This window comes from Lontra canadensis, unplaced genomic scaffold, assembly GCF_010015895.1.
Source record: "Lontra canadensis isolate GAN:19392208 unplaced genomic scaffold, GSC_riverotter_1.0 scaffold93, whole genome shotgun sequence".
NCBI lineage: Eukaryota > Metazoa > Chordata > Mammalia > Carnivora > Mustelidae > Lontra > Lontra canadensis.
The window spans coordinates 3,274,982-3,287,757 of NW_022631087.1; the positions used below are offsets into that span (position 1 = coordinate 3,274,982).

At 49.2% G+C, this 12,776-nt stretch overlaps 1 protein-coding gene across 2 annotated transcripts in view; it reads right to left on the reverse strand.

Moving 5' to 3' along the window:
- The window catches only part of SYN3 (synapsin III), a 449,127-nt gene that overhangs the window by 16,324 nt on the left and 420,027 nt on the right, over positions 1-12,776 (reverse strand). For both annotated transcript variants that reach the window (XM_032836530.1, XM_032836531.1), the window contains exons 8-9: positions 8,806-8,948; positions 3,703-3,777 (exon numbers count right to left, since the gene is read on the reverse strand). In XM_032836530.1, coding sequence (XP_032692421.1) covers positions 3,703-3,777; positions 8,806-8,948 — 218 coding nt within the window. The remainder of the gene's footprint in view (positions 1-3,702; positions 3,778-8,805; positions 8,949-12,776) is intronic.

The window sequence follows — 12,776 nt, forward strand, 5'->3', positions numbered from 1 at the left end:
GCCTGGCAGGCTGCTCTCCCGGCCGGGGCCTGGCCCTCTGGACCCAGTGCTTTTGTTCCCTTTCCAGCCACTCGAGGGCTGCAAGGTCAGTTTGTTTTGCAGGGAAAGATCTCAATGCTGGACTCTGACCCTGCAACAAGGGGATGGTTGTATCTGGAGAAGTCTTCCCCGGCGTACACTTGGCTTCCCTTGTGGTGGCTGGATTTGGAAGTCACAGGGGACTTTGTGTCAATATTCTTGCTTCTCTCCTCATTCTCCAGGGTCACATGGGGCACGCCTGCTCTGAGATCTATTTGTGTCTCTGAGCCATAAAGCCTGGAATGAGGAGAGATCATGGCCGGAGGGTTCTTAGAACCAACTCTCTCATCCTCATGGCCAAGTCCGACTGAGGGCCATAGAGGCAGAGAGGCAGAGTGGCTTGGCCAGGTCACACAGCAGGATGGTCATAGAGCCAGGATTACACAGATCTCCGGGCTCTTTGCTCAGTTCTTTCATTCAGCTGTAGAAAGCAGCATGTCAGATTACAGAAGGAAAAGGATGAAAACTCATACCTTTTCACCTCCTGATGGGTACCAGGCTGTCTGTGCGGGCTGACCATTCTCTAACCCCCACCACAACTCTGTCAGGAAGGTTGAACCCATCTTTCTGAGGGGACACTGAGGCTCAGAGAGCTTAGTCAGCCACGTGCTGGCTTCCAAACCTAGATTGTGTCTGATTCCACAATCCAAACAAGCCACCCTTCCTCCCAGTCGGGACACAATGCAGCCTGTTCTCTCTCAGCAGGGCAGACCAGTGACCTGGAGGCTTGCTGGTCATTTCCTCAATAATTTTGGGTAAGCGTCTTCTTCTTGCAGCCTCAGTTTCCTTATCTGAAAAATGGGAAGGCCTAGGTATGATTCTCATTGTGCATCAGCATCACCAGGAGAGTCGAGCAAACACACACAGAGTAAACATTCAGCTCTGGGGGCCCTGCCCTATGTTAGAACACTCTCTCCATGCTTTTAAAGCTTCTCATTGGATTCTTACGGCAGCCACAGTTGAGGATGACCTTTGGTCCTCAGAGCTCTAAGAGCCCCCCGGGCTCTCTGACCAGGGTCCCCGTATTTGGCTGTAGTGGCTGAAAGGTGAGGCACCTTCAGTTTAAGGAGACCTGTGCCCTGAGACGCCTTCCTAAATCAAGTTTCTTCTCCATGGAAGATGGAAGTCTGGACCAAGACCCAGAGAAAACTGGTTTCTAAGAGGCTGTTTTCCAACGATGAATTTCCAGAATACCTACCAGTTGCACCCCATGGGGCACAGACCCCCCCCTTCCCTGGGCCAAGGAAAGGGATTTATGGGTGGGGCAGTGTGGGAGAGACTGAAGACCATGGGTCCACGCTCCCCTCCAGCTGGGTGGGACGAGCACCAACCAAGCCACATTGCTGGTTTTGCCAAGGAGTCAGGCTACTCGGCAAACAGGCCAGGTGAAGAGAGGAGCCAGGGCCTGTTGATGGGCCCCCAGAGATTTCCCCCATGGAGGTGGGATTGGGGAGCTCTGACCCAGCCTTTGGGAGTACTGCCCATGATCTACAGAAGGGAAAGTGAGTCCTAGGCCCAAGTGGACCCGGGCTTGGGGTAGGCTCTTGCAGGCCCACATGGTCGGGAACTGGGCAGAGCTGGGGATATGGTGGTCTGTTGGGGCCATTTGTGAGCATCTCATCAGGCATCTCAGAAGGCTGGGCTCACATTCTGGAAAGCCCATGGGGAAAAGGACCATGATGTCCTGTGGATGCTCAGTGGGGGAAGGAAATGACTGCCTCCAACCAGGTGATTCGGGTCATGAGCACACCCCTCCCTGAGACCAGACGGCATAAGTGGGCCCCCAGAGTGAGGGCCTCAGCTGCCCCCGGGGGCTGACGGGAAGGAAAGGCAGCCCCTCCTACGATGACTGCTACTGGGTGAGCTCCTGAACCTTCCTCTCCCGATCAGGCACTCTGGCTGATCACCTCCAATTAACGGCTGCAGCAGTTCACAGAGGTTAGTTAACTTGCCCCAGGTAACCCGGCCTGGAAAGGACAGGACCACTCACTTTCACTCACCTTCAGCTTCTTTGAGCCCCTGAGCCATCAGTTCCAGGAAGGGAGACAATATGTCTGTCTTGTTTGCCACCGTTTCCCTAGTGCTTCCCTCAACATCTGGCTCCCAGCTCATGCTCAACAAATGACAGACAAGGAAATGAAGGAAAGCCTCCCAACTCCTACTCATTCTTTACAAGGGGACTGCGGCACCGCCTCCTTCAGGAAGACTTCCCTGACTTCACCCCTCCATAGTCTGCGTTGGGTACCCCTTTCCTGTGTGCCCTCTGCAAGCACCCACACCCCACTGCCACCCCCACATACCACACTCCATCTGCTACGTTGGCCGAGGAGCCCGGAGTGGACCTCTGTAATTTTAGTCTGCACAACATTGATGTCGCGTGGCGTCATAGCCCTCCCTGTCTCCCTTGGTCATGGCCGCCACAGTGACTGGTCCCACAGCAGTCTCCAGAGGTGGAAACGTGATGTGGGATTGGGCAGTCGCGCAGGTGCCACTTCCGGGCCATAGTGATTGGCTCAGGGATGGTCATGTGACCCAGGGCAGGCCAATCCATAAAGAAGGCTCACTTCCAGGTTTTGGTTGAGATGGCTAGGAAAGAGTTTTGTCCTGCCGGGCTTAACAGCGTCAGGATGGAAACCTGAGCCACTGTGAGCTACCAGATGAACACAGTGACGCCGACGCAGAAGAAAGCTGAACTCAGGAGTGTGTGGATGAGCCCTAAGCTCTTACTTAGAGCTGTACCTCTGGCATTTTCATTGCTACAAGCCAACCAACCCCCCCTCTTGTCTCTGACCAATGAGATTTGTGTTCTGACGCATGCAGTGGACACAGAATCTCTGAAGGGAAGGGCTGGATCTTTTCATCTTGACTCCTTTGGTACATGGCACAACACAGCATGTAGTAGGCACTCAACGAATGTTCACTCAACAGATCTTTCTGACCCCAAAGCCCACACTCTATCCATTCTCATTGCATGCCTGCACGCAGAGGTCATGGGGCCTGCAGGAAAGAACGTGTGTGTGCTGCTGGCCCCGGAAGCAGGTGACTGGCCCTCCTTCAAGTGAAGAGAGTTCCCAGCAGTGCTTAAAGACAGAAAGACCTAAGGAACCTTCAGACAAAGTGCACATACTACATTCATGATTCAGTGGAAATAACCTCTTCCTCCTGACACTGAGCTGAAAAAAGAAATCTGAGAGAGGAATGAACATTCCAGGGCCCTGGTGCCCTAATAAGGATGGCTTTTGTGTACCTGTCAGAGCACAGAGGGGACTGGGAAGAACTCCCTGCTCTCTCTGCAGTAGCTGTGCAGGGCTGGAAAGACCCCTGGACCTGGAGTTAAGACATCAGGGATCTACTCTCAGCTCTGTCATTGTTCAGCTCTGTGACCCCGGACAAGTCACTTTCCCTCTCTGAACTTGCCTCTGCCCCCTGTAAGGTGGGATTATAATACCATCTACACTGTAGGGGGTGGTGCAATAAACGGTTGCCGTGTCTAGGAAAGTGCTCGGTGGGTAGTGAGGCCCTGGCCAAAGAGTGAGGTGGCATTCCTTATGGGTCTCTTGTATCCCTCCCCCACCTCCTGCTGGGGCTGCTGCTGTGCCCTATTACACCTCCTCTGTCTCTTACCTCTCTGTCATGGCCACCTGCTCCAGCATGGCAGAGCCTGTGTTGGCCTTCCAGTTTCCAGAGATGGAGGTTCTCCTGTATCAGAAAAATTAACACCAAGGGCATTAGGACCTCTGTCGCTGCTCTGCTTTTCTTCTTTGCTTTGGCTGTTAGGAGGCTCCAATTCAAATATCTGGCTCACATTCTGGCATGTATTGGTAGAAACACATCTTGCCCCCAGCTTTATTTGCCTGTTTTTATTTTCCTTTAGGCTGATTGTCGCATTGACTTGTTTGATCTTATGTATCTTTTTCTAGGCCACCTTTGAAGTCCAAATACGATTATTTTTTCATTTAAATTCAATTAGCCAACATATAGTACCTCATTAGTTTCAGATGTAGAATTCAGTGGTTCATCAGTTGCATATAATACCCAGTTCTCATCACATCATGTCCTCCTTAATGCTTGTCAAGCAGTTACCCATCCCCCCACCCACCTCCCTTCCAGCAGCCCTCAGTTTGTTTCCTAGAGTTAGGAGTCTCTCATAGTTTGTTTCCCCTCTCTGATTTCTTACCATTCTGTTTTCCCTCCCTTTCCCTATGGTCCTCTGTGCTGTTTCTTACATTCCACATATGAGTGAAACCATATGATAATTGTCTTTCTCTGATTGACTTATTTTGCTCAGCATAATACCCACCAGTCCCATCCATGTCGATGTAAATGGTAGGTATTCATCCTTTCTGATGGCTGAGTAGTATTCCATTGTGTACATATACCACATCTTCCTTATGCATTCCTCTGTCAATGGACATCTTGGCTCCTTCCACAATTTGGCTATTGTGGACATCGCTGCTATAAACATTCAAGTGCAGGTGCTTCTAAAGATTAAATTTAAAAAATGTCTACGCCATCAGATGAAATCCTCCAAACCTTGGCCTCTTGTTTTTGAAAAGGAGACCTAGGGTAGTAGAGCCATTAGTGATTCTGGAATTTCTTGAGGACTCCAAAATGTAGGAAAAATGATCCATGGAGAGAAGAGATCACTTTTTCATGGTGAAAGGCAGGAAGGCCTTCTGGCTTCAACACCCCCTCTGTTCCTATGTCTTTTCTGCTCCAGCAACACCAACCTCCTTTGCGGTGCTCCAATGCCAGGGCTTTTTCCTAGGTCAAGACTTCCCTTTGCCCCATCCAGTCTTTGTCTCCATCTTTGCCTACCCACCCTTTGCATTTCATATGAGATGTGACTTCCCAACAGTCCATTCCCCCAACAAGAGTAGATGCCCCCAAACCAATGTTTAGTCTTGCTAATCTCACTTGGAATGACCGCTTTAGTGTCCAGTCTTCTCCAAGGGCAGGCAACATGTCTGACTCATCCCTTGCCCCCCGCAGTGTCCAGAGGGACCTGGTATGTAGAAGGTACCCAGTAAATAACTCCTGGGTAAGGGACTGTGTATACTGGGGAAAATCAAGACAAATGATCTCCAGTGGTATATTTGGACTCAGCAAAGACTGAATGAGTGTAAGCAGAGTGGTGCAGGTAAAGCTTTTTGTTTCATGGCCAAGGGAAGGCATGTGCTTGAGATTAAAGGGTAAAGTGGGAGGAGGAATTTTCACACAAATATATCCTTCTAAAACAGAAAAGAAGGTATATCTGAAGACAAAAGATGCTGAGAATTGCTGATGGCCAACAGGGGCTAGAATTGTCAAGGGGTGCAGTGATATTGATAAGCGCTATGTCCTTTCAGTTCAGCCCAACTCAGCTCAATTCAATTCAGCAAACACTCACTGGGACACTCTGTGTCCTGGGTACTAGGTTTGTCTTGGTAACCCATCCTAAGGCTGCTCACTACCTGGAATTGTGGACCGGAGTAGAGGCACAGTAAGGTTAGCAACATACCCGAGTAGTGAAAAGTTTGGGGAAAGCAAAGGAGAAACCAGAGTCAATCAACATGACCCCCAGAAAGTAACCACTGAATGTGTCTGGAAGGGTGGTAACGTTGATATAGTGGGATCTGCATGGCGGCAAGAGAAGGGAAGAACTGACTTGAGTCAGACAGATGCAAGGTTGAATCTTGGTTCCAGCATTTTCTGGCTGTATAACTATGGACACCATCTCTGAGTCCTTATTTTTTCCATTGGTAAAATGGGAATGATCTCCATCCTTATATATTACGTGGACTAAAAGAAATAGTCCTACAAAAGTCTTAGTCCAATTATTTATCAGTCAGTGGAGACAAGAAAAGAAGGCATCACAATGCCAGAAGCAGCAGAAACACAAGCTGGATTGCTCTCCTGCCAAGAAAACAGTAATAGCGAGAGTTGCTATTCGATGGGCGCATTCTCTCTCTGAGAACATGGGTCTAAGGGTTCCATGAACACTGGCACGTTCAGGCTCATAGAACCTAATGAGACAGATATTACCATTATTACCATTTCTACTGAGTGGCAGAAACCACCAGTCTGTATCTGAGAAACTCCATGCTCTTAACCATGACTCTTTACGGCAGAGCCCATCACAGCTGGGGGAAAAGACTCACTTGACTGAAATGTGATGCAGCTGCTAGAATGTAGAACAGTATGTAGACTGTGCCAGAAGAGTTGACCTATATTGCAAATGCATGATGTCGACCTCCTTGCTGAAGAGGGTGGGGGTGGGTGGTAAGGTGTGGACCCAAATAATCTTGGACGAGAGTGGAGGGGAGCTGTACCTGAGCACCGCCCTGGAGTGGGTAAAGCTCTTTCCCATGGGGCTCCACATTCATGGTTCTGCACTTGGACTGGGACTGAACTGAAGTAAATGGATGGCGGCTGGTAGGAGCCAGGATTTTCCCTGTTAGAGTGGGAAGTTTTAGATAAGCAATCTGGGAAGGCCGAAATGAATCATGTGGTACTAGAGGAAAGTCGGAGACATCAATATGAACTCTCTTTAGTTCTAGATAGAGCTGGAAATATATAGAAATAATTACAGATATGTGTGCACGCATGGGTTAAGGTACATCCATGAATTTCTGAGCTCCATCTGCTGAGGCCCGAGTCACAATGACCTCCCAGTAGCAACAGCACAGAGGTCTGAGTGCAGGGCAGGAAGTGGGCCAGAAAGGAGTTTGAATGGGCAGAGAGGATGCTCTACACTGAGGTCTGACATGAACCCCCCTCCCTCGGACAGGGGCCAACCCAGGGTCCAGGAAAAGCCATAACTAATGACAAGCTAGAGCTGCCAGGGCACAAAGGCTCAGTATAAAGAATGCAGCAATGAGCTAATCTTCAAGAAGAAAAACTGGGACAAGGTGTCGTCAATGTCAAGTGGAAACGTGAACAATGAGGAGAGGAGGGAAATGATATCATGACGGATGGTGGAGATCTCAGGAATGCACTGGACTGCTGCACGGGAATGTTCCCCAACCCAGAGGGGGCAGGGAAGAGCCGACCTTATCACCCCGAGGGCATCTGAGAGCAGTGACAGGTCTGGCCTGGTTCATGGGTGCCAGTGAGTAATTGGCAAGATAGGGCAGAAGTCTTCCTTGAGAACTGGCTCTGTCCCTTTCCTGGGAATCTTTCCTTAGAGGTAAGGCTAAAGAAAGTCTGCCTTTCAACTTCAAGGAAAGGGTCTGCCTCTTCTCTGGCTCCCCAGGCAATGGCAGAGTGGAGTAGCTGCAGTGAAGACTGTGGGACCCACTAAGCCTAAAAGGGCCATCTGGCCCTTTATGGAAAAAGTCTGCTGAGGCCCAGTCTAGGCAATCCAGGTAGTGCAGAAGCAACCTGAGATAATGCACGAATAGATGTGTCTGGCTGTGGTCAATACAACTTTATTTACAGAAACAGGTGGAAGCTGGATTTTAGCTGGTGGGTAGTGGTTTGCTGACCCTGACCTAGAGCGAAAGCTCCAGAGTGCAAAAGCCTGCAGAGAGATTTCCAAAGGTCCCCAGCCTGCCCTGGCAGACCTCAGATGGGGAGCTGTGCACACGGCCAGGGCTCCAGGAACGCTTGGCAACTGGGCTCTGATTAGCTCTCTGAGGTCTTGTCATTTCAAGGAGAACCAACAATAACATTCCAAAATGAGACACAGAAAGGCCTTGGAGCAGATAAGACCTCCCACCTTTTCAAGAAGTCTCATTCTCACGACCACAACAGCTTGAGCATGAGTCATCCTCTGCCAGAACCACCTCTGGGCTGAATGTGTGTTGGCTTTTCTGGCATTCATTCCCCTTCCCTTTGTCACAGCACCTCTACTCCCACTGGGGACTGACCCCGCCCAGATTGTGTATCATCTTGGTGGGACTCTCCATACTGGTCTTCTGCCCTTCTCTAACCGGTAAGCCTGTGATCCAAGTTGGATTAATCAGCACTGTTTCCACGGAATCACAACCTTGAGTTAAGCACTGAAAATGACTCAGGCAGATTCACTTTCCAATGGGGGTGCCATGAAAATTGTCTGTTGCTCAGGCCACGCAGATTCCTGCAGCTGCCTTGGATCGTAATACTTCTGAAATTGACAGTTGAGTGGTTTGTTTTGTTTTTAGGGTTTCTGATCATTCATGGCTTTCTAATAAATTCCCTTTCCAAACTCCATCAAAGTAGTCAGGTGTGGTTTCTATTGCTTGCAGCCAGAGAAATCTGATGTCATCTCCTGATTGGTCGTCTTAGTTCCAGGGAAACCCCTCTGCAGCCCATGGTCCCAGAGCCAGCTTTTTATAAATGCAGGTCAGATCATACCACTTCTCTGCTCAGAAAAAAATGGAATAGAACCCAAAGCGCTCAGCAAGGCATTCAAGGCCCTCCTTCACTTGCCCCCAAGTTTCTCTTTCAGTCTGGTCTCTTATGATATACATCTCATAGATACTTGAAGTCCCCCTCAAACATGCCAAGTAGCTTTCTTCTTCTGGGAGAAGCAGATCTCTTTGTGTAGACAGATTTCTACCCCATGATAAGGTTGAGAAAGCATCAGGACTTAGCCATACTGACCAGAAAAGGGCAGTGAGTGGACATAAAGGGAGAATAATGAGGTGCTAAAGGGTCTCTATCCTGTGGTGGAGGAGACAGGGCTGGACCAGCATCTGTAATCTCTGTTCCTCCTATGTCCTCCTCCCTCCCTCCCAGCAACCCAGCGCCTGCCCAAAGACTCACATGTAAGCTTTGTAGTTGGATCCAATTTTCTGGATGCGGATGTCATACTTGGAGTCAATGAAGGCCTCAGTGGTGGCATAGGTTTTGGCCATAGCCACCATGCTGGTGATGTCCTGGTAGTCATGCTGGTTTTCTACTTTGATCTGTTTGGAAAGATCAGGGGTGAGTGCCAGCCTGCCAGTGTTTTGTGTATTTAGTGACTTTGAGAAAGTCACCTGCCTAGCAGGAGAGACAGACATAAGAAACAAGTTATTCCACTACATACCGGTAGATGAGGAAGGGAACATTCCATTGGAGTTGTCGAGAGAATCTTTACAGAACAGGTGAGCTCTGAACTGGGGTTGGAAGAATAAGTATAATTTTCAGCCAGGGCGTTTCTATGGAGGGTAGAGGGGACCGGCAAAGCAGAGGGCAGAGGAACCACACAGGGATGGGGAATACACAAGTGGTTCAGACTGGCTGATGGGGCTGGAGGATGATGGATGGCTGAGGTGGGTTGTCAGGGAATAGACCTTGGGGGACCTCAATTGCTTTAGTAAGGGACTAGAATTTTAGCCTGCGGGCTCTGGAAAACCACTGGAGGAAGTGGAGGAGTTTAAACAAGAAAGTAGCCTAATTTGTGTTTTAGAAAAATCCCTCGTGCACTGGGGGTTATATGCAACTAATAAATCATTGAACACTACATCAAAAACCAATGATGTACTATATGTTGGCTAGCTGAATTAAAAAAAATCCTACAAATATTTGCATGGAGGGTTGTAAGGTAGGTTGAATGTGACATGGGGTTGGGGACAGTTGGAAAAAAAGGAGTATATATAAATGTGCGTGTGGTGTGTACGTGTTGGGTATGTGGATGTAGGTTATATGTATGTGCAGTTTATGGGGGGACAGTGTGTGATGGGGAGTCCATGTGTGTGCATAGGTGTGTTATATGTTATATATATGGTGTGTTGTATGTTGTGCTTGTGTGTACAAGCAGTGTGTGTGTGTGCATGTGCACCTATGCATATGCAATGGGCAAGGCTGGTTGTGCTCAACCCAAGGCCTGGGAGAGAAACACACTGTTTACCAGGCTGAGGCCAAGAACATGAAGTGGTGCTTTGGGGTCAAGGAGAGGTCCCAGGAGAAGTTCCAAGGCAAAATGCAGGGGATGAGGCCAAAGTTCTGTGACCGTGACCTCAAGACAGAAAAGTTGACTGCCAGCTGCTGTGGCCCACTGGGAGTGCTGCCCCCTCCCCTTTACCCTCACCTGGATAGCAGAGGAGTCTGATGCTGGACCAGAGGTGGGCAGAGCCCAGATCCCCTGGAGGTGGGGGGGTTGGCCGGTGCTGAGGAGCTTGTGTGGGAGGCTGTATGGTCCTTACAGTCCCTCCTCGCCCTCTCCTGTATCTCTCGGAGCCTCACCAGTGCCCTGACCACTCCATCCCTGCAGCAAGTTGCGCACGCCCAACCTCACAACTTCCAAAGAAGCTTCACATTTCTCTCGTGGGACACAAAACAGGATTGTGAGGTGGGCAGTGTGGGCATTATTATGGTCATTTAACTGATGCAGAAACATATTTCTTGCCTTGTCCAAGGCCATAGGGCAGCTAAGCACAGAGCTAGGAAGGAAGCTCAGGACTCCAAGAGCACAGCTGTTCTCCAAACCATCTTCAGGGTATCTTAAAGTGCACGCCTGCTCTTCCACCCTAACACATGGGAAACAATGATGGGGAGTGAGGCTTAGCACACCTTATCTCTGCTTGGCTCTCTCAGAGTTCCAGCCTCTCAGCAACGATGCTGAGTCCTACTTTGTGGAACAAATAAAAGCGACCAAGCAAGAGTTCCCTATTTGCCATCCCTTTCCAAGCTCACCAGCTTTCCCTCTCCTCTTCTTCTAGATGGCGGTGTGCCTCCTCCCACTCATGGCTGAACCTGCCCTTTGTTCTAGGTCTTCTAAGACTGACTGCTCACTGTCCCCTCCTCCTTCAGGAATAGGACCCTTAAGTTTTATCTGGGCATCTAGTCTCTCAGCTAAAGAGGGCTTTTTCCAGTCTCCCTCCTAGATAGACGCAGCCAAGTCTCGGAATCTGGTCAGTGAACACAGGAGTGGATGCGCTATGAGCAACCTCAGGGTGGTGCCTTTACCGCAAAGGGAATCTTCCCAGTCAGTCTCTTTTCCCTCTTCCTTGGCTGGGATCTCAGACCAGCGGATGGAAGCCACATGCTGAGGACAGCTGAGTAATAAGGTCAATGGAACCTGGATTCCCAACACCATGGAGTCCCCAATCTACCCTTGACTGTGCATGTTCAGACTCTTACATGAGAAAGAAATGGACTTTAATCTTGTTTAAGTCACTGGTATTTGGTTCTCATTAAACCATTCAAACTAGATTTCAGCCTTGTATTTTTTGTCTTTTGCTCTCTGTTGATCCTTTATCTTTTGGGTCAACATGATCATGCGTCCTCCATTCTCCTCAAATTGTTTCTGCTCTTCAGTACCCCAGGTACTCCCTGCTCTGTCTCTATCTCCTCACTTTCCACTCATCCCCAAACCCACCATCTTTGGATGTCGCTCCCCACTACTCCACTGAAACTGATTTGGCAAAGGTCACCTGTCACCTCCTCACTGGCAAATCTGATAGTGTTCTTTTGCTCGGCATCCTGTATGGCATTCCGTGACATCTGAAATTGCTGAGCTTTTTGAAACTCGGTTTCTACACCACCGCTCTCTTCTGGTTCTCTTTTTTCCTGCCAACTTCTTTACTTTATCGCCTCCCCTTCCTCCAACTTCCCCTCTAATGATCAGAGCGTTTCATCTTCAGCCAACATTTGGGGTCTTGTGGAGAGAGTTAGAGTCACCACAATGAAAGAATGGGTGGTGGTGTGGGGGAAGCTTGCAAGGACAGCTTGTCTAATTCAGTTTTGTCCCTGGGTGGCTCTGGAAAGGACCAGAACTTCTTCCTAGACAGCATAGCATACATGGCCAGATGTCTTGGACACTTTGAGCTGCCCACAACGTCCATTCTCTTCTATGGTCATGAAGCACCCTGATCTGGGGGCACACGACCTCCCACAGAGTAAATATCACACTTCCCTATCTCCCGGGCCCCTGTGTGTGACCATGTGACCATGTTTTCGTCTTCTGCGAGCAGAAATGGAGTCCTAACTTCCAGGCTTACTATTAAAGGGAAGGGGGGGGGGCGGTTTGCTCTTCCTGCTAGTTGGAGTGTGGACCATCTTTGACATTGTGGCTGAGGAGCAACACCCCAGGTATGCATGATCAACAAGATGGAAGGAGCCTGGGCCCTTAAAACCAAGGAAGTTCCATGCGAGCCCTGGGCTGCTTTCACCCAGACCATTGTGTGTGAGAGAAAGTTCTGGCTTATTTAAGCCATCTTAGGTCTCTTGTTACACAGCTGAACTTTGTCCCAGTTATTACAGGAGCCCTAAGTAAATATTTGTTGAATGCATCACACATGCATTCGTCTCTTCACAGGAAAGACAAAAGAGAGCAAAGAGAGACAGTGTAAACATAGGAGTTTAATGAATTAATTAGTTAACTAATTAGTGGTTAGCCCAACATCTCCTTGTGCACCTTTTCTGGGTGGTTTGGGGCTGCGGTGCTCACCCTGCCCTCTCCTCGAGTGAGGATATAATCCTGGTTTCTTGTATACAGACTCTTCTAAAACCCCAGGACAAGCCCTGGCTTACGTCCCTGGCAATTTTAAGTTCTTTTCCTTACAGAGGGCCTTCAAACTGTGCATCCCTGGGCCCCGTAAAGCGTAGCTCCACTGATGTCTTCCTCCCATTAGATGGTCAGCTTCTCAAGGATAGACAATGAGTCTCCCCCACAAGTCATAACACAGGTGTCTGGCACAGATGCATCCAATGTGTTTGCTGGATTGAATTTAAGAAGACTGGATAAAGATCCACTCATAACACGGGAAGGGGCAGGGAAATGGGAGGAAGAATATGGGAGTTTGGGAAAA